At 46.5% G+C, this 19,863-nt stretch overlaps 1 protein-coding gene across 1 annotated transcript; it reads left to right on the forward strand.

Annotated features, from left to right (window-relative positions):
* Window positions 1-13,407: 13,407 nt before the first annotated feature.
* Window positions 13,408-14,604, forward strand: LOC137356003 (insulinoma-associated protein 1a-like). The gene has a single exon (XM_068021703.1). It carries the CDS (start codon window positions 13,408-13,410, stop codon window positions 14,602-14,604), a length of 1,197 nt encoding a protein of 398 aa, XP_067877804.1.
* The last annotated feature ends 5,259 nt before the right edge of the window (window positions 14,605-19,863 follow it).

The following is a 19,863-nucleotide window of genomic DNA, read 5'->3' on the forward strand; positions in this document are numbered from 1 at the left end:
TCTGTTATTCTATATATAAACCACCCGAACCCCCCGATTAGATTCCTGCCTGTAACTCACCTTCGGGTATCTGTTATTCTATATATAAACCACCCGAACCCCTCGATTAGATTCCAGTCTGTAACTCACTCCCGGGTATCTGTTATTCTATATATAAATCCCTCGAACCCCTCGATTAGATTCCAGTCTGTAACTCACTCCCGGGTATCTGTTATTCCATATATAAACCACCCGAACCCCTCAATTAGATTCCAGTCTGTAACTCACTCCCGGGTATCTGTTATTCTATATATAAACCACACGAACCCCCCGATTAGATTCCAGTCTGTAACTCACTCCCGGGTATCTGTTATTCTGTATATAAATCCCTCGAACCCCTCGATTAGATTCCAGTCTGTAACTCACTCCCGGGTATCTGTTATTCTATATATAAACCTCCCGAACCCCTCGATTAGATTCCAGTCTGTAACTCACTCCCAGGTATCTGTTATTCTATATATAAACACCCCCGAACCCCTCCATTAGATTCCAGTCTGTAACTCACTCCCGGGTATCTGTTATTCTATATATAAACCACACGAACCCGCCGATTAGATTCCAGTCTGTAACTCACTCCCAGGTATCTGTTATTCTATATATAAACCACCCGAACCCCTCGATTAGATTCCAGTCTGTAACTCACTCCAGGGTTTCTGTTATTCTATATATAAACCAGCCGGAACCCCTCGATTAGATTCCTGCCTGTAACTCACTCCCGGGTATCTGTTATTCAAAATATAAACCACCCGAACCCCTCGATTAGATTCCAGTCTGGAACTCACTCCTGGGTATCTGTTATTCTATATATAAACCACCCGAACCCCCCGATTAGATTCCAGTCTGTAACTCACTCCCAGGTATCTGTTATTCTATATATAAACCTCCCGAACCCCTCGATTAGATTCCAGTCTGTAACTCACTCCCAGGTATCTGTTATTCTATATATAAACCACCCCGAACCCCTCGATCAGATTCCAGTCTGTAACTCACTCCCGGGTATCTGTTATTTTATATATAAACCACCCCGAACCCCTCCATTAGATTCCTGCCTGAAACTCACTCCCGGGTATCTGTTATTCTATATATAAACCAACCCGAACCCCTCGATTAGATTCCAGTCTGTAACTCACTCCCAGGTATCTGTTATTCTATATATAAACCACCCGAACCCCTCGATTAGATTCTAGTCTGTAACTCACTCCCGGGTATCTGTTATTCTATATATAAACCAACCCGAACCCCTCGATTAGATTCCAGTCTGTAACTCACTCCCAGGTATCTGTTATTCTATATATAAACCACCCGAACCCCTCGATTAGATTCCAGTCTGCAACTCACTCCCGGGTATCTGTTATTCGATATATAAACCACCCGAACCCCTCGATTAGATTCCAGTCTGTAACTCACTCCCGGGTATCTGTTATTCTATTTATAAACCACCCGAACCCCTCGATTAGATTCCAGTCTGTAACTCACTCCCGGGTATCTGTTATTCTATATATAAACCACCCGAACCCCCCGATTAGATTCCAGTCTGTAACTCACTCCCGGGTATCTGTTATTCTATATATAAACCACCCAAACCCCTCGATTAGATTCCAGTCTGTAACTCACTCCCGGGTATCTGTTATTCTATATATAAATCCCTCGAACCCCTCGATTAGATTCCAGTCTGTAACTCACTCCCAGGTATCTGTTATTCTATATATAAACCAACCCGAACCCCTCGATTAGATTCCAGCCTGTAACTCACTCCCGGGTATCTGTTATTCTATATATAAACCACCCGAACCCCTCGATTAGATTCCAGTCTGTAACTCACTCCCGGGTATCTGTTATTCTATATCTAAATCCCTCGAACCCCTCGATTAGATTCCAGTCTGTAACTCACTCCCAGGTATCTGTTATTCTATATATAAACACCCCCGAAACCCTTGATTAGATTCCAGTCTGTAACTCACACCCGGGTATCTGTTATTCTATATATAAACCACCCGAACCCCCCGATTGGATTCCAGTCTGTAACTCACTCCCGGGTATCTGTTATTCTATTTATAAACCACCCGAACCCCTCGATTAGATTCCAGTCTGTAACTCACTCCCGGGTATCTGTTATTCTATATATAAACCACCCGAACCCCTCGATTAGATTCCAGTCTGTAACTCACTCCCGGGTATCTGTTATTCTATATATAAACCACCCGAACCCCTCAATTAGATTTCAGTCTGTAACTCACTCCCGGGTATCTGTTATTCTATATATAAACCACCCGAACCCCTCAATTAGATTTCAGTCTGTAACTTGTTCGTGGGTATCTGTTATTCTATATATAAACCACCCGAACCCCTCAATTAGATTTCAGTCTGTAACTCACTCCCGGGTATCTGTTATTCTATATATAAACCACCCGAACCCCTCAATTAGATTCCAGTCTGTAACTCACTCCCGGGTATCTGTTATTCTATATATAAATCCCTTGAACCCCTCGATTAGATTCCAGTCTGTAACTCACTCCCGGGTATCTGTTATTCTATATATAAACCACCCGAACCCCTCAATTAGATTCCAGTCTGTAACTCACTCCCGGGTATCTGTTATTCTATATATAAACCACCCAAACCCCTCGATTAGATTCCAGTCTGTAACTCACTCCCGGGTATCTGTTATTCTATATATAAATCCCTCGAACCCCTCGATTAGATTCCAGTCTGTAACTCACTCCCAGGTATCTGTTATTCTATATATAAACCAACCCGAACCCCTCGATTAGATTCCAGCCTGTAACTCACTCCTGGGTATCTGTTATTCTATATATAAACCACCCGAACCCCCCGATTGGATTCCAGTCTGTAACTCACTCCCGGGTATCTGTTATTCTATTTATAAACCACCCGAACCCCTCGATTAGATTCCAGTCTGTAACTCACTCCCGGGTATCTGTTATTCTATATATAAACCACCCGAACGCCCCGACTCGATTCCTGTCTGCAACTCACCTTCGGGTATCTGTTATTCTATATATAAACCTCCCGAACCCCTCAATTAGATTCCAGTCTGTAACTCACTCCCGGGTATCTGTTATTCTATATATAGACCACCCGAACCCCCCGATTAGATTCCAGTCTGTAACTCACCTTCGGGTATCTGTTATTCTATATATAAACCACCCGAACCCCTCGATTAGATTCCAGTCTGTAACTCACTCCCAGGTATCTGTTATTCTATATATAAATCCCTCGAACCCCTCAATTAGATTCCAGTCTGTAACTCACTCCCGGGTATCTGTTATTCTATATATAAACCACACGAACCCCCCGATTAGATTCCAGTCTGTAACTCACTCCTGGGTATCTGTTATTCTATATATAAACCACCCGAACCCCCCGATTAGATTCCAGTCTGTAACTCACTCCCGGGTATCTGTTATTCTATATATAAACCACCCGAACCCCTCAATTAGATTTCAGTCTGTAACTCACTCCCGGGTATCTGTTATTCTATATATAAACCACCCGAACCCCTCAATTAGATTTCAGTCTGTAACTTGTTCGTGGGTATCTGTTATTCTATATATAAACCACCCGAACCCCTCAATTAGATTTCAGTCTGTAACTCACTCCCGGGTATCTGTTATTCTATATATAAACCACCCGAACCCCTCGATTAGATTCCAGTCTGTAACTCACTCCCGGGTATCTGTTATTCTATATATAAATCCCTTGAACCCCTCGATTAGATTCCAGTCTGTAACTCACTCCCGGGTATCTGTTATTCTATATATAAACCACCCGAACCCCTCAATTAGATTCCAGTCTGTAACTCACTCCCAGGTATCTGTTATTCTATATATAAACCAACCCAAACCCCTCGATTAGATTCCAGTCTGTAACTCACTCCCGGGTATCTGTTATTCTATATATAAATCCCTCGAACCCCTCGATTAGATTCCAGTCTGTAACTCACTCCCGGGTTTCTGTTATTCTATATATAAACCACCCGAACCCCTCAATTAGATTCCAGTCTGTAACTCACTCCCGGGTATCTGTTATTCTATATATAAACCACCCGAACCCCCCAATTAGATTCCAGTCTGTAACTCACTCCCGGGTATCTGTTATTCTATATATAAACCACCCGAACCCCTCAATTAGATTTCAGTCTGTAACTCACTCCTGGGTATCTGTTATTCTATATATAAACCACCCGAACCCCTCAATTAGATTTCAGTCTGTAACTTGTTCGTGGGTCTTGTTTTTCTGTATATAAACCATCCAGATTCTAAAAGTCTGAGGTTCCGAAGAAGGGTCACTGACCCGAAACATTAACTCTGCTTCTCTTTCCACAGATGCTGCCAGACCTGCTGAGTGGTTCCAGCATTTCTTGTTTTTATTCTAAAAGTCTGAGGTTCTATCCACTGTGCTGATTTAGCCAAGTGTTGTCAGGGCACTGTAGTGGCTACAACTTGCCTCAGGACCCTGTGTTAGGGAGGGGTAGAACTTCCAGTGTTCCTGCTCCTGATAGGTTTTCAGTGAGCCTCCCATTTCTTCTGGAAGGTGTCTTTGTGTCTGGCTGTGAGGGTGGGCTCTTGCAGGGGCGATGGTTGAATAGCTGGCTGTTGCTCACTGTCATGGGTTCACACAGGTGCATTGGTGGAGGCACCTGTGGATTCTGTGCCCTTGTGAGAGTCACCGAAACCCAAGCTTCGCGTCTGCCCTGGCAACCAACTAAGCAACCAACCAAATCGATGGCAATCACACGCCTTAGAGTCACAGTCTCATGTGCTTGCAATCCCTGTGCCAGTAAATCCTGGAACCCTTCTGCCAGAAAGCAAGCGGGTGATGGAGGTGGGGCTATCCCAGCATTCATAGTGCTTATGAAAGCCCTCTATTGCTGAGTTGGATGATCCAGTTCTTGCTGGCTCTTTTTTTTCCAAAAATATTCTTTATTCATAAAAATATGTAAAAAAAAATGCATTACAGAATGGTTCAAAACAGCACCAAGTTGACATTCCAAAAATTGCAAAGGAAATCAGTTTTCTTCAATACAGGAGTGCCTCACAACCCTTCCATTCCATTTTACAAGCCATGTACATTTTACAGCAAACCCACATTTGGTGTATACAGCCCGAGGGGTTTCCCATGGGCCCAGCCCCTCAGTTCACTTTGGTGGGAGGACCTTACACAGTGGTCCTTCCCCATTGAGCCTTTGCAGCGGCTGCCCCAAGCGTTAGGGTGTCCCTCAGCACATAGTCCTGGACCTTGGAATGTGCCAGTCTGCAACACTTGGTCATGGACAACTCTTTGCGCTGGAAGACCAAAGGGCGTCTTTCACCTAACTGATGGTCCTCCAGCAGCAGTTGATGTTTATCTCGGTGTGCGTCCCTGGGAACAGCCCGTTGAGCACAGACTCCTGTGTTACAGAGCTGCTTGGGATGAACCTCGACAAAAACCACTGCATCTCTTTCCACACCTGCTTTGCAAAGACACATTCCAGAAGGAGGCTCACCTACCTGTTGGGATCGCTCAGGTGGGAACTGGAAGTTAAAAATGGTCTTGTCACAAGGAGAGGCCAAATTCTGCCTCTCTCGCTTGTAAGTTGTGGAAACAGGCTTTAGACCTACTTCTGCGTTTTTAAAATACATTTTCAAAGCTTGAACAACAACAAGTTGCATTTATACAGCGCCTTTAATATAGCAAAATGTCCCAAAATACTTCACAGGAGTGATTATCAAACAATAATTTGAAGATGAACCATATACGGAGATATTAGCACAGACGACCAAAAGCTTGATCAAAGGAATAGGTTTTAAGGAGCAACATAAAGAAGGAGACAGATAAAGAGGGAGAGAGGTGTAGGGAGGGAATTCCACAGCTTAGGGCCTAGGCAGCTGAAGGCACGGCCACCAATGGCGGAGTGATGGAAATCGGGGGATGTGCAAGAGGCTGGAATTGGAGGAGCGCAGAGATATCGGAGAGTTGTAGGGCTGAGATAGGTGGGGCAAGCCCATGGAGGGATTTGAAGACCAGGATGAGAATTTTTAATTTGAGATGTTAGCAGACCGGGAGGCGTGTGGGTCAGCGAGCAAAAGAAGCAGATTTTTATTTTATTATGAACTATGTTTGATTGAAATGAGCAATGAGGCAGCTGAGAAAGACAAAGGATCCTGACTGCCCACCAACTGGGTGGCCGAGAACACCTTTTATGTAGTTAGAAGTGTTTGCAGAGAGGCCAGGCCTAAGAGGCCAGGTAGGCCGGTTCTGGCTGAATAATATAGTTTGAGAGGTAGAGTGTGGATCTCCTCAGGTTCACTGAGTAGCCTGCTTCTGATAAACTACCACTCCCTCAGTTTCTCTTCTTGACGCTCGGTGGGGTATCATTCCCGAGAGCCCTGGATACCCTTTGGAGCCTCACTCAAGTGATTACTCTTCAGACTTTGTTGGAGTGTGCGTTGCTATTTGACCGTCAGAGGCCAGCTCCAGCTTCTTGTCATTTGACATCTATATGTTATCCAGCAGGGAGTAGTGATGAGGAGTGGAAACCTGGGTTGGTAGCTGACCTCCAACCACCCCCCCCCCCCCCCACCGCCCCCAGCTTTAACCAAGGAGTACTGAACCCTATTCTAGCCCACCTTTAGGAGCATTAGGAAGAGGCCATTCAGCCCCTCAATCCTGTTCTGTCAATCATTTCGATCATGGCTGATCTGTACCTGAATTCCATTTTCCTGCCTTTGCACCTAATTCCCTGTTACCCCTTTCCCGCCCCAAAAAATCTAGTGATCTCAGTCTTGAAAACTCCACTGACCCTCCAGCATTTTTTGTGGGAAGTGAGTTCCAGATTTGCTCCCCACTTTGTGTGAAAAAAGTGCTGATTTCACCCTGAATAGCCTAGCTCTAATTTTAAGATTATTTCCCCTTTTGTTTCTGGATTCCCCCCACCAGAGGAAATTGTTTTCCCCTATCTACCTTATCGAGTCCTTGCGACATTTTAAACCCCTTGATCAGATGGACCCCACAATCTGCTGAATCTGGGAGTGGGAGCTTTAATTAAAATCGGCGCTAACATTCCTCCAGCTACTTTGGCTCTCTGAGCTAAACCTGTGTACGCTGTTCCTTTGTTAAAAAAAACACTAAACATCCCCTGTCCTTACTGTGTGGCCAGTAGCTGCCTGGCATGGTTCCTGTCTCTGTCACTGAACTTCCTTAGACAGTGTTAAGTAAAACTGCTGTCAGTGCAGGCTGTAAAGGTTCCCCCACCCCCCTCCCACATTGCCCCGGCCTCCCGCCCCTTTAATTTTTAGTTGCTGCCAGTGCTGGCCAAGGTGAGTATTTTGAACCCCTGCCTCCACCCCTACTGTATCAATGTGCAGTCAGGTTCCTAATTGACTGTACTGAGCAGTCCCTGTCTTCAAACTTGCCCTGAGCTATGCAGAGAGCTTGCAGCTGTATGTTAATGAGAACAGACAGGACGCTACACACACTGAGCAACTCACAGGCAATCCCGCAACATGCACACCCTCTCTCTTTCTTTATCTCTATCTTTCACTGTCTCACTCTCTCACTTTCCCTTCCTCTTTCCTTCACCCTCTCCTCTCTTTCACCCTCTTAATCATTTTTACACTGTCTTTGTCTGTATCTCTCTCACCTTGTCTTTATCTTCCCCGACTCTCTTTTTACTGAATCTCTGTCCCTTTCACTGCATTTCTCTCACTCTGTCTCTCTCCCACTCTTTTTACTGTCTCTCGCGTTCACTCTTCCTCTCACTCACTTCTCTTTCTGTCTTTCCCACACTCTCTCAACAGTCTGGCTCTCTCTTTCTCCTTCTCGTACTGTCTGACTCTCTCTCAGCTTTTCTCAATCTTCTCTCTGCCTGCCTAATAGGGATTCATAGTATAACAGCACCGCACAGGCTGAAAAAGGCACAGGTTCATCTATGGGGTCTACGAAGATCAATACCCAGCCCCTCCTTATCCTAAGCAGTAAATCCTTCAATAAGTCCCTTTAATAAATGTCACCCTGTGTTGGTAATCTGTGTAGTTGGCAGGGTGGGGGTCAGTGGCAGTAGATTGATTTGTGGATTGAGTCATAAAGGGGAAGGGGGAATTGATTAGAAATCTCCTTCATCAATAAAAAGATTTTCAAACTCCTCCATCCCTCTCCCTCCCTCTCCACTCTCCTCTCACATCCTCCTCACATCTCCCTTCCACTACTCCCCTCCCCTCTCCTTTTTTTGCTTTTTTTGAATTCCTCAGGCCCCCTTTATATACATTTTAAAAATAACTTTATTAAAATCGAATAAATAAACCAAAAACTCAAATCAAAATGACATTCTCGGCGTCGATGATGCACTCCAGTTCCTGCAGTGCCCACCGATCGTGGAAGGCCTCAAGCGTACCAGCGGACACCGCATGCTCCTTCTCCAGGGGCACCCAGATGCGAACGAAACCACGGAAGAGGGGCACCCCTCCCCTCTCCTGTCCCCTCCTATCCTCTCTCTCCCCTTGCCCTACTCTCTTCCCCTGGTCTCCCCTCCCCTCCTCTATTTTCCCATCTGCTCCCTTCCCTTCTGCTTCTTTATCTCCAGTCTCCTCCTTCACTCTGCTCCCCTCTGCACTCATCCCATTCCCTCACTTTCTTTCCCTGACAGCAGTATTGATAATGGCACTTGGAGGTGAGTCCAATCCCATCCCACCCCAGCCCAGGAACTGAGGCCAATTAGATTCTAGTAACAGTACCCTGGGGGCTGTTATTCCACCTTTTACCTACAAATTGCCAATCAGTGACAGAATTTTTCAGTTCTAATTCCTTATTAGGTTTTCAAATCCGAGCAAGCCAGTCAGAGGTGCAGAATCTCATAAGCCTGCTGCCAGGCTGAGCATCAGGTACAACCAGCAAAATCAGGCTCTATTGTGATGCCCTCCATGGTCGAACAGCCTGCCCACACATCATTGAGACTCAACAGTGGCCACTCGGGAAGAGTATCAAAGGCCAGACAGAGCCAAGGGACTGCACCCCTGTAAGAGATGGCAAATTCAGGAGAGGAAGGGAGAAAATGGGGAAGCGTTTTGGCATTCAGCGGACATGGGCTCCATATTACTCAGACGAATACAACTCTGCGGCAGCCTGCGCTTTACGTGAACCAGGCTGGCCCGTCACTGGGTCAGCTGTGGCTCAGTGGGCAGCACTCTCTCTCACCTCTCTGAGTCAGAAGGTCATGGGTTCAATTCCCTAAGCCCCATAATCCAGGCTGACATTCCCCGGTGCCAGCACTAAGGGAGTACTGCACTGTTGGAGGTACTGTCCTACGGATGGAATGTTAAACCGAGGACCTGCCTGTCCTCCTGTGTGGATGTAAAAGATCCCATGGCCAATATTTTGTCGACGAGCAGGGGAGTGGTCCAATACTTATCTCTCAAACAAACACCGCCTAAAACAGCTGATCTGGTTATTTATCACATTGCTATGGGATCTTGCTGTGCACCGATTAGCTGCCACATTTCCTACATTACAACAGTGATGACACTTCAAAAAAACTACTTAGTTGACTGTTAAAGCACTTCCGGACGATCTGAGATTGTGAAAGGTGCTGTACAAATAAAAGTCCTTTCTTCAAAGCACATCACAAACCTCACTGCAGACAATGAATTAATTTTTCTTCAACCCCCCCGCCCCCCACTCCCCTTCCCACTGAAAACAGGAGGGTTTTTTTTGCAAATAAAGGAGGAAGAAGAGAGAGAGAGAGAGAGAGAGCTAAGCTTGGGATGCACATTCGTTACCAATTGATCAGGCCAGTTCTTTCAATCCTGCAGCAGGGGTTAATAAGATGTGCAGCTTTATGGTAATGCAAGAGGGCTCAGAATGGATGCGTGTCTGTTGGTCTCTTGTCCACACGAGCCAGTCCCTGGGGGTGGGGGAGGGAGGAGTTTGGGGGGAGCGGCAGAACAGACTGTCGTACAGCCTCCAGCCAGATGCAAATCAGCCAAAACACACAGGAGGGATGAAAGAGGTCGTGTGCCGTGCAGACTCTTCATTGTGTGTGTGCGCGCATCAAAGCAGTACTCCATTTAATCGTCTCTCCTTAAGCCCAGGCGAAGTGAGGGGCTTGTCAACACTTCTAATCAAGCAGGCCCTCGTGTTTGAGGCTGTTGAGCTGTTTCACGGGCTGCAGGTTTCTCCCCACTATCCCCCCACCATATTTTATTGACAAATTAAGTCCACTAAAATGAAGTTTATTTTACTGCCAGCCCTCTTGTTTGTATTTTACTTCACCCTCCACCCCACCAACTTGTGTCTAATGGGGGTGGCAGAATTATTTTTACACCTTGGGCGGTGGGGGGGGTAGCCTCTTGTGGGATCTTGCTCTGCACATCAAAAAGGAAAGACTTGCATCTCTACAGCGCATTTCACAATCTCAGGGATGTCCCAAAGTGCTTTACAACCAATAAAGCAGTATTTATTTTGAAGTGTGGTCACTATTGTAATGTAGGAACCCTGGCAGCCAATCTGCACACAGCAAGATCCCACAGTGATATGATGAGCAGATAATCTGTTCTTGGTTGCGGGATAAATATTGGCCCTAGGACACTCAGGAAAACTCCTCTGCTCTTCTCCCAATAGCAGCTGTGGGATCTTTTATGTGCATCTGAGAGGGCAGACGGGGGCCTCAGTTTAACGTCTTATCTGAAAGACGGCACCTCCAACAGCGCAGCACTCCCTCAGTACTGGCTCTGGGAGTGTCTGCCTAGATTATGTGCTCAAGTCTCTGGATTGGAGCTTGAACCCACAGCCTTCTGATTCAGGGAGGGAAAGACAGAGAAATAAAATAAGATAATGTATTTTTAATAATTACCTAAATTTTTCTCACTTGCAAATTACGACAGAGCCATTCAAGAAAGTTGAGTCTTTTATTTTATCTCCACTATGAATATTCTTTGCCATTTTATGGAATGTCTGGTACTTGTCCCTCAAAAAGCATACACAGACTAGCACAAGGGTGATGCATGTGTTAAACATGGCGGTGGGGAGAGGTCTCATAACAGTTTTGGTGGTGTGTTGACAAGCCCAGTTTGAGACACAAGAGTCTCCGTAGCCAGAGGTGAATCAGGACGCAGTTGTGGGTCACATGTGACTCATATGTCAGGACACAGCTGCACTAATGCTCTGCCAAAACGTTGTCAGCCGTGACAACACAGCACACAGCATTCTCTCTCCCTCTCGGAGTCAGAAAGACATGGATTCAAGTCTCACTCCAGAAACTTGAGCAAATAATCCATGCTAACACTCCCGTTGTCAGTACTGAGGGAGTGCTGCACTGTTGGAGGTGCTGTCGTATGAATGAGACATTAAATGAAGGCCTTGTCTGCCCTCTCAGGTGGAAATAAAAGATCCCACTATTGAAAGAGGAGGGGAAACCTTCCCAGTGTCCTGGGACAATATTTATCCCTTAACCATCACTAAAAACAGATGATCTGGGTCATTATTACATTGCTGTTTGTGGGATCTTGCTGTGTGCAAATTGGCTGCCATGTTTCCTACATTACAACAATGACTGCACTTCAAAAAGTACTTCATTGGCTGTAAAGCACTGGGGGACACCCTGAGGTGGTGAAAAGTGCTGCATAAAAACAATTTCTTTCCTTTAATCTCAAAATAAATGTCTTTATCATTTACATCCTCACACCTAGAACATTCTGGAAGCCCGAGGATTCACTTCGTGAAAGCAGAAAGTAGAAAAATGGTTTTGAGGACAACTGTCGTGCCCAGAGTGTTGTGACATAGCCTCTCACTCAACCTACACACTCTGCTTGCAACCTCAGAGCCTTTTAATGGCATGAGGGACACAGGCTAGTCAGGGGGTGGGGGCTGGTTTAGAAAGATGGGGGTGAACAGCCGCAGAAAGGGTCTTAAAGGGAGCTCGGCTTGAAGTTAGGAGGGAGGTGGGCAGGTGCAGAGGATCAGCAAGGGGACAATGTTGCTGAGGTTTAGTGTGGAGGGTGAGGCAACTAGTGGCCTGGAGTTTGAGCATTCACTGGGACATTGTGAGTCTCTCCCTCTTCACTGCTGGATTCTTAAAAAGAAGGGGCCAAACAGGGAACGAAAATGAAGTGACTAATTAATAATTTATTTGACACACAGTTCAATACAAATTATAAACTTTAAATGTATGTAAGTGTAGATTTTTTAATTGATCTTTAGAAATCCATCAAAAGTTTGTCTGATATCTTCTCTTGAATTTTAAATTTGTCTCAGAATTATTTCTCCATGGATTCCCCTCTTTCTCTGTATATGTCAATTTCTCTACCCATTTCTTACTTTCATGTCTCTTTTTCTGTCCTCTTCCCCATGTGTTCTCTCCCACTCCCTCTCTCTCTATCTGTCTGCTTCTCTCTCTCCCCCTCACTCTCTATCTCTGTACACATAAGTCTCTCTCCTCTCCATCGTGCTCTCTCTCTCTCTCTCTCTCTGTCCCTTGTCTTTCCTCTCTCCGTCTCTCTTTCTCTATCTCCGTATGTCAGTCTCTGCCTCTCTCTTTCCGTGCTCCCCCTCTGTCCCCTCTCTCTCGCTCTCTATGGCAGTCTGTGTGTGTGTGTCTCTCTCTCTCTCTCTCACACACACGCTCTGTCAGTCTCTGTCTCTCTCCTCATTATTCTCTTTCCTTTCTCTCAGTCTGTCCGTCTGCCCATCTCTCTCTTTTCTCTCTCTTTCCGTTGGTCTCGCTTTCTTTTCTTTCTGTCAGTCTCTCTCTCTTTCCACTCTCTCTCTCTCTCCCGCTCTTGGCTTTGTGTGAATCAGACGGCCTGGGGTCTCAAGTCTGATCTGTTGCAAACAAAAGAGCCAGCAGAGTTGGATCAGGCGTGTTTGGAGATGTTAAAGGACCTCTCTCTATACCCCCCTCCCCCAGGAGCAGGCCCCTTCTCTCTCTCTATCTTTCTTTCCCTGCCTCTATTGAATTAGGACAAAGCCCCGGCACGTGTGTTATGAATAGGAGTAGGACAAAAGGAGCAGGCCGGACGTGTGGCACCCTTATAGTCATTTACATAATGGGGAGCAAACACGCGTCAGAACAGGTACATCTGGCGCCTCCTGGGAGACTCGTCAGTCCCTCTTGGATCAGATTACCCTCTTTGTCTGATTGGTTCTTCATCCCAAGCCATCTGCTTGAGATGGACCAGACAATGGGATCGTGCAGCCTTTAAATAGCCCGAGCAGAGCTGCAATTGAACAGTTCCAAGTGGGAAAGATTGCTGCTTAGCCCACGCTCTCGTTCTTCTCCCTGGCAGCCTCCAGGATCAGAGCACAGTGCTCATTCACAGGCTGCTGTTTTTTTTTTGTTTGAGAGGACACGCTCATCAAAGAACTTCCTCAGCCAAGATGCCCCGAGGGTTTCTGGTGAAGAGAACCAACAGAGCTGCCCCTGTTTCTTACAGGGTGCGCAGTGCAGAAGAGGAACGGGGCTTTCCAGAAGCTGAGCCCTCCCCATGGGGACAGGGCAGTGACCCTCCACATCCTGCCTCCTCTGCTACTGCCAGGCCGATCTGCTACGGGATGCCCGGCTCTCCCTGCACCCCTGCCCGCAGCCCCAATAGGCCGGTCAGTGGCCGCCCCGGCTCCCCGGGCCGGCCGGTTAATTCCAGCTCGCCTGTCCTGGCTGAGTCATTTCCCAGCCCGTCGTCCCTGTCCTCCTCGCTGGGGCGAGCGGTCTTCGTGGCTTCGGTGTCAGATGAGGAAGTGAAGATGGGGTCCAACTGTGCTGCCATCCAAGCAGTCAAGAGGCAGCTGCCTGCGGCCAAAGCCAAAGCCCAGGGCAAGAGGCCCAGGATGGAGAGGAAGACCTACAGAGACGAGGTGACCACTTCGCCAGTCTTGGGGCTGAGGATCACCAAAGAGCTGATGGACTACCAGCAGCCCAAGGCTGCCGGCCAGCCCCTGGGTGAGTTCATCTGCCAACTGTGTAAGGAGGAGTATGCTGATGCTCTGTCGCTCGCTCAGCACAGGTGCTCCAGGATTGTCCGGGTGGAGTATCGCTGCTCCGAGTGTGACAAGGTTTTCAGCTGCCCGGCCAACCTGGCTTCTCACTGCCGCTGGCACAAGCCCCGGAACCCTGGTGGTCTCCAAGGCCAGGAGCCGGCCAAAGACAGCAGCAAGAGCAAAACGAAAACCGAGAGCCAGCGCGAGAGCTGCAATCCCTCTCCCCAAACTTGTGAGTACCTCGGCTTAGAAGAAGACCTGTTCGACTGCCCGCTCTGTGGCAAGAAATTCCGACGGCAAGCCTACCTCAGGAAGCACATGGCCACTCACCGACCCCCGGTGCTGTTGCCTGGAAGCCAGCGGTTCCTCCACCAGCCCGCGATGGAGCTCGAGAAACCGGGCGTCACTTCCTCTGCCCGTCCTCAATCTGGACTCCAGCTCAGCTGCTCAGGGTCTGAAGTCCTCCCGGTCAAGCCGTGCCCCGAGACATCTTTCTCTTCCTGCCCGGTCCTAAGCAGGGATGTTAATGGCAAGTGTCACCCCTTGGAGAACAGGCAAGTGGTGTTGCTCCAGCTCTCCACAGAGCATACGGTGATTTGAAGTGAGCACGGAACATAGACCCAACATAGACTTGTAAACACTGAACCCCATTGCATTCCTGGTCTTATTTATTCTCTGTGTGTGTGCGCGCATGTGCATGTGTTTGTGTGAATGAACAAAATTTATAAATGACGCAATTAAAACTGTCTTGAAACAAAAAAAGAGAAAGAAAAGTTCACTATCCTCATATTTTCTTTGTAATAATGAAATGGTTAAAGACCAGTATAAATGATATAATTTATTTATATATTGCTTTTTTGTTAATCATATATATAGGATGCTTTTTTGTACAAGATCTTCCTGCGACTGTTTAGAAATGTTTTTTGTACTTGGGGGGAGGTTAAAAAAAATCAATTTTGTACAGCTGAATGTCGTATTTTTCTCAATAACTAAAAATGACATTTGTGCCCGAGGAAAAAATTATATTCTCTTATTGTTGCGAAGGAGCATCTATCACTTGTGGCAGCTTTTATTTAAATGTTGTTTGCTTCTGAGATATTTTAAATAAAATGAACAAGACATCCATTTGTCTGCTGTTGATGCTTCCTTAGTATCTGTGGAATGTGGGTCGCACTGAGGTAGGTAGGAACGTGAGGGACCAGAGGAGGCCATTCAGCCCCTTGTGCCTGCTTTGACTTTTATTCACCTTTGCCCCATATTCCTTGTTACCCTTTCCTAACAAAGATCTCCTAAACTTAAGGAAGTACAAGCCAAGTTTAAGCAACCTGCCCTCATAACTTAACCCTTTTAGCCCCAGTATCATTCCGGTGAATCTGTGTTGCAAGGGTAATGTACCTTTCCCGAGATGCAGTGCCTAGAATTGAATGCAGTTACTCCAGATGGGGTATGACCAAGACACAGTACAACAGAAACGTAATTTCCTCCCCTTTGTATCCATAAAGGCTAACATTCTATTTGTCTTTCTAAGTGTTTTTTGCAGCTGTCCACTAGCTTTAAATGATTTGTGTACTGAGACTCTCACTTCTCTTTTCTCCCTAATTGGAGTGTTAATCCATCTTTTACATTCAAATCATCCAAATCATTCCTCAGCATCCAGATTTTCAACTGTACTTTATATGAGGTGGTTCTCTGTTAGATTGTCGGTGGGTCAATTTAAATCTCAGGACTGATTCCTTGTGTTGTGGAAAGAAAAAGTTTTCCATGCAAGATCTTAAAAGTTCTTTTTTGCGAGTTTTAAGATGCGGGTTTCACAATGAGTTGGAGTTGCCTACAGACCTGATTGGCACCCTATACACCACCTTAAACATTCACTCCTCCCACCACATGCACACCATGGCTGCAGAGTGTCCTATCTACAGGAGGCACTGCGGCAACTCTCCCAGGCGTCTTTGACAGCATCTCCCACCTAGAAGGACAAGGACAGTGTGTGTCTGGCGACATCATCAACTCCAAGTTCCGCTCCAAGTCAAACAAGCATCCCGATTTGGACATATATCACCATTCCTTCATTATCGCTGGGTCAAAATCCTGGAACTCACTCCCTAACAGCACTGTGGATGCACCTTCACCACACGGACTGCAGTGGTTCAAGGAGGTGGCTCACCACCACCTTCTCAAGGGGCAACTTGGTATCAGCAATACAGACCTGCCTTGTCAGCAACTCCTACATGCTGTGAATGAATTAAGAGAAAGGCACTGGCCGATCTAGAATGGCTTCCTGAGGTGGGGTGAGGGGGGAGCGTGAGGACCAGTGGCGGGGGGTGAGGGGGGGGGACGAAGGGGAGGGATCACTGGCCTTAGTGATTCAGGCATCAAGTTACCACTGGACTACAGTTATACCACCATCAATTCTGGCCATGACACACCCAATATCCACTTTGTGAAACTGGCAAGGGATGGATGGAAAAGAGTTCCCTTCCCTGCTGACAACTTAAAATAGTTTTTTATCTTTAACATTAATGGGAGATCCCTTTAACAGTTAGTTGCATTAACAGGATATCCCTTTAACGGATAGCTTTAGAGGCTCCCAACCCCATGACCACTGGAAAGTGCACGTGGCCAGGATTGGGCTTAGCTGTGGTGCCGTCCCTGCAGTCAAGTAGTCTGGCAGCATTCACTGGTCTGGTGCTCTTGTCCCCTTGCGGTGAGGAAGTAGAGGACGGCAGTGGAAAAGTATCCCAGTGAGAGGGATAAAAAGGGGGTGGATATTTGAGGGAGAGGAGATGTTTTGGGCTCCCCCTCACCCCCTCTAATGAACCACACTGATTATTTTAACTTTTCTTTAGGAAAGGCAAGACTGAGAGGTAACCCAAAAGAAGTCTTTAAAATCATGTAAGAGTTTATTAGGGTAAATGTAGTGAAGTTGTTTCCACTTGTGTGGGAGTCCAAACCGAGGGGCAATAAATAGTCACTACTAAATTCAATTGGAATTCAGAAGAAATCTTTATACCCAATGAAATTATGGCTGATCCGTGAACTAGTTCCATATATCCACCTTTTCCCTATGTCCCTTAATACTTTTTGGTTAACAAAAATTTTTCAAGCTCAGATTTAAACAGCTAGTATCAATTGCCATTTGTGGAAGAGAGTTCTAAACTTTTACCACCCCTTTTGTGTAGAAGTGTTTGCTAATTTCACTCCTGATAGGTCTGGCTCTAATTTTGAGACTCTGCCCCCCTAGTCCTCGACTCCCCAACCGGCGGAAATAGTTTCTCTCTATCGACCCTATCAGTTCCCCTTAATATCTTGAAAACTTTGATCAAATCACCCCTTAACCTTCTAAATTCCAGGGAATGCAACCATAGTTTGTGTAATTGCTTTTTGTGGAAGAATACACTGATAGGGTGAGATGAAGAAGGGTGGGAGGAGGCTCGTGTGGAGCATAAATATCAACATGGAGTGGTTGGGCTGAATGGCCTGTTTCTGTGCTTTATTTCTGTGTTAAAAATGACTATTCCATCAACAATGAGTTAATGCCCATTCCAGCTCCAATCCCCGTTACTGAAGCCTGAGGATTTCCTACAGGTGAACTGACCTTCTAACAGGTGTGACGAGCTGTGAGAGCTCCCAGTAATGAGCAGCCGTGCGTCTTGTATTTACACTGCAAGGCTGGCAGGAGGGATAATGAAACCTGTGCCACTGGGTGGCAGTGCCAGTGAGGCAGCTTCTAGTCACCCCATTGGCATACACTGTCATTGCAAAACTTGCGGAGACATTAAGGGTGGCGCCTGCTAACTGCTGCTGCCAAGTTTGTGTAAATTCCCCAAGCAAAATAAACAGCGGGTAAAAGGGAATGATTCATTCCCGTATGGTGCAGTATGGGTCATGTGTGTCTCAGTGCCAGCTCATGTACACATACAGAATGTAGCAGACAAAAGAGAACAATTCACTCCCATCTGGTACAATAGGGCCTATGTTTCATTACACTCTGCTCATTAATGATGAGGACTGAGATATTTGATGGGGTAGGGGTGTTGCATTAGTAGTGTCTGCTGTAACATGACCTCCATGTCACTGTCTGATAGCTTCACCAGGTTCATAGATAAAACAGTGTGTAAAACATTTCACCCCAGCAAGGGTGAGAACTCTCTCTGAAAGCCTGATGGGGGGACTGAAACAGAGTGATCAGAAGGTCCTGGGCTCAAACGCCCCATTTCCTCTGATCTCACCCACTGCCTCAACAGTGCTGCCCCACTTTGTTGAATATCCTGTTGTCACTGATTTACAACCAGAGGTGAATGAACAACAGTCACTTGAACGAGGAGGGGATGGGCAGCGGGAGAGAACTGAGAATAAAAAATATACTGGATAAAAACAAAAGAAACAATTTGCATCTATATGGTGCCTTTCACAACTTCAGAATGTCCCAAAGCACCTTCCAGCCAATGAAGCACTTTTTTGAAGTGTTATCATTGTTATAATGTAGGAAATGAGGCAGTGAGATCCCTCACACAGCAATGGAATGAATAAATGGCCACATTATCTGGTTTGTGAAGTGTTTGAAGGATAAATATTCGTCAGGACACTGGGGAGAATTCCCTTGCTCTTCTGCGCACTGGTAGCCATGGGATCTTTTACATCCACCTGAGGGCAGATAGGGCTGCGGTTTAACATTTCATCTGAAAGACAGCACCGCCGTCAGTGCCGAATTCCCTCTGGGAGTGTCAGTCTGGATTTTTGTGCTCGGGTCTCTGGAATTAGACTCAAACCCACCACCTCATGATTCAGATGCGAGAGTGTCACACACTGAGCCAAACGTTATACCCCTGCCTCCCCAACAGCACCCCACCCTCCCAACTCCCTGTCAGTGAGAGCGTTCGATGTGGGTGAGGGCCAGCTGTCTTCATATCTGTCCTGACCTGCTATCTCTGTAAACTGGCTGTGAGAAGTTGTGAGGGGCTCATCCTGGCAGGTGCTGAAGGGTGTGTGTATGTACCCGTGTGCAGTCGGGGCATGGGTGCTGTTAAGGAGTGTCAGTCCCTTCTTACCATCCAGCAAAACCGGCAGATGGATGGGGATGGATGGCAGTGATCAGCAGCGGGTTATTCAACTATGGGGGCAACGCTGGGAGTCCACGAACAGTAATTCCATTGACTCCTACAGCCACCCCACCACAACTACTACTGCCCTCCTCTCTTCACAGAGGGCCAACCGCACCTCAGACTGCACCCACCCCACCCCACCCACCCCCCACATCCACACTGCCTGCCCCCATTTTCTTCTTCAGGTGAATGTTAAAATAACCCACAGAGTGGAAAAATGCAAGGAGATTTCCCACGCTCCCTCAACCAACACTGCCCAAGAGAGGTTTTGGGATCTTGCTTTGCATAAAATGGCTGCCACAACCGCAAACATAACACCAGTGACTGAACTTCAGGTTGTGTGCATGAAGTGTATTGAAACATTCCCAAGAGGACCAATGATGTATATAAATACAAATTATTCTTAGGAAGCAGGACTTGTCTGTGTAATATTTAAATATTAAATATAGTTGTCTCTTCTCTAAACTGTACATGGCAACCTCTTCTCCATGTTTCATGACCTCAGGACATCCAAAGCACTTTACAGCCAATGCATCACCTCATTTTTTTGAAGTGTAGTCACTGTAGCAATGTTAGAAATGCAGCAGTAAATTGCACACAGCAAGATCCCACAATGTGATAAATGACCATATGGTCTGTTCTTTGGGGATGTTGGATGAAGGATGACTATTGGCCCCAGGACACAGGCTTCCTCACGTTGAAGAGGAAGAGGGAGGTCACTGGGATGGCGGGTCCTAGGATGGGGAGAAATCGGGGA

This window comes from Heterodontus francisci, chromosome 44 (genome assembly GCF_036365525.1).
Source record: "Heterodontus francisci isolate sHetFra1 chromosome 44, sHetFra1.hap1, whole genome shotgun sequence".
NCBI lineage: Eukaryota > Metazoa > Chordata > Chondrichthyes > Heterodontiformes > Heterodontidae > Heterodontus > Heterodontus francisci.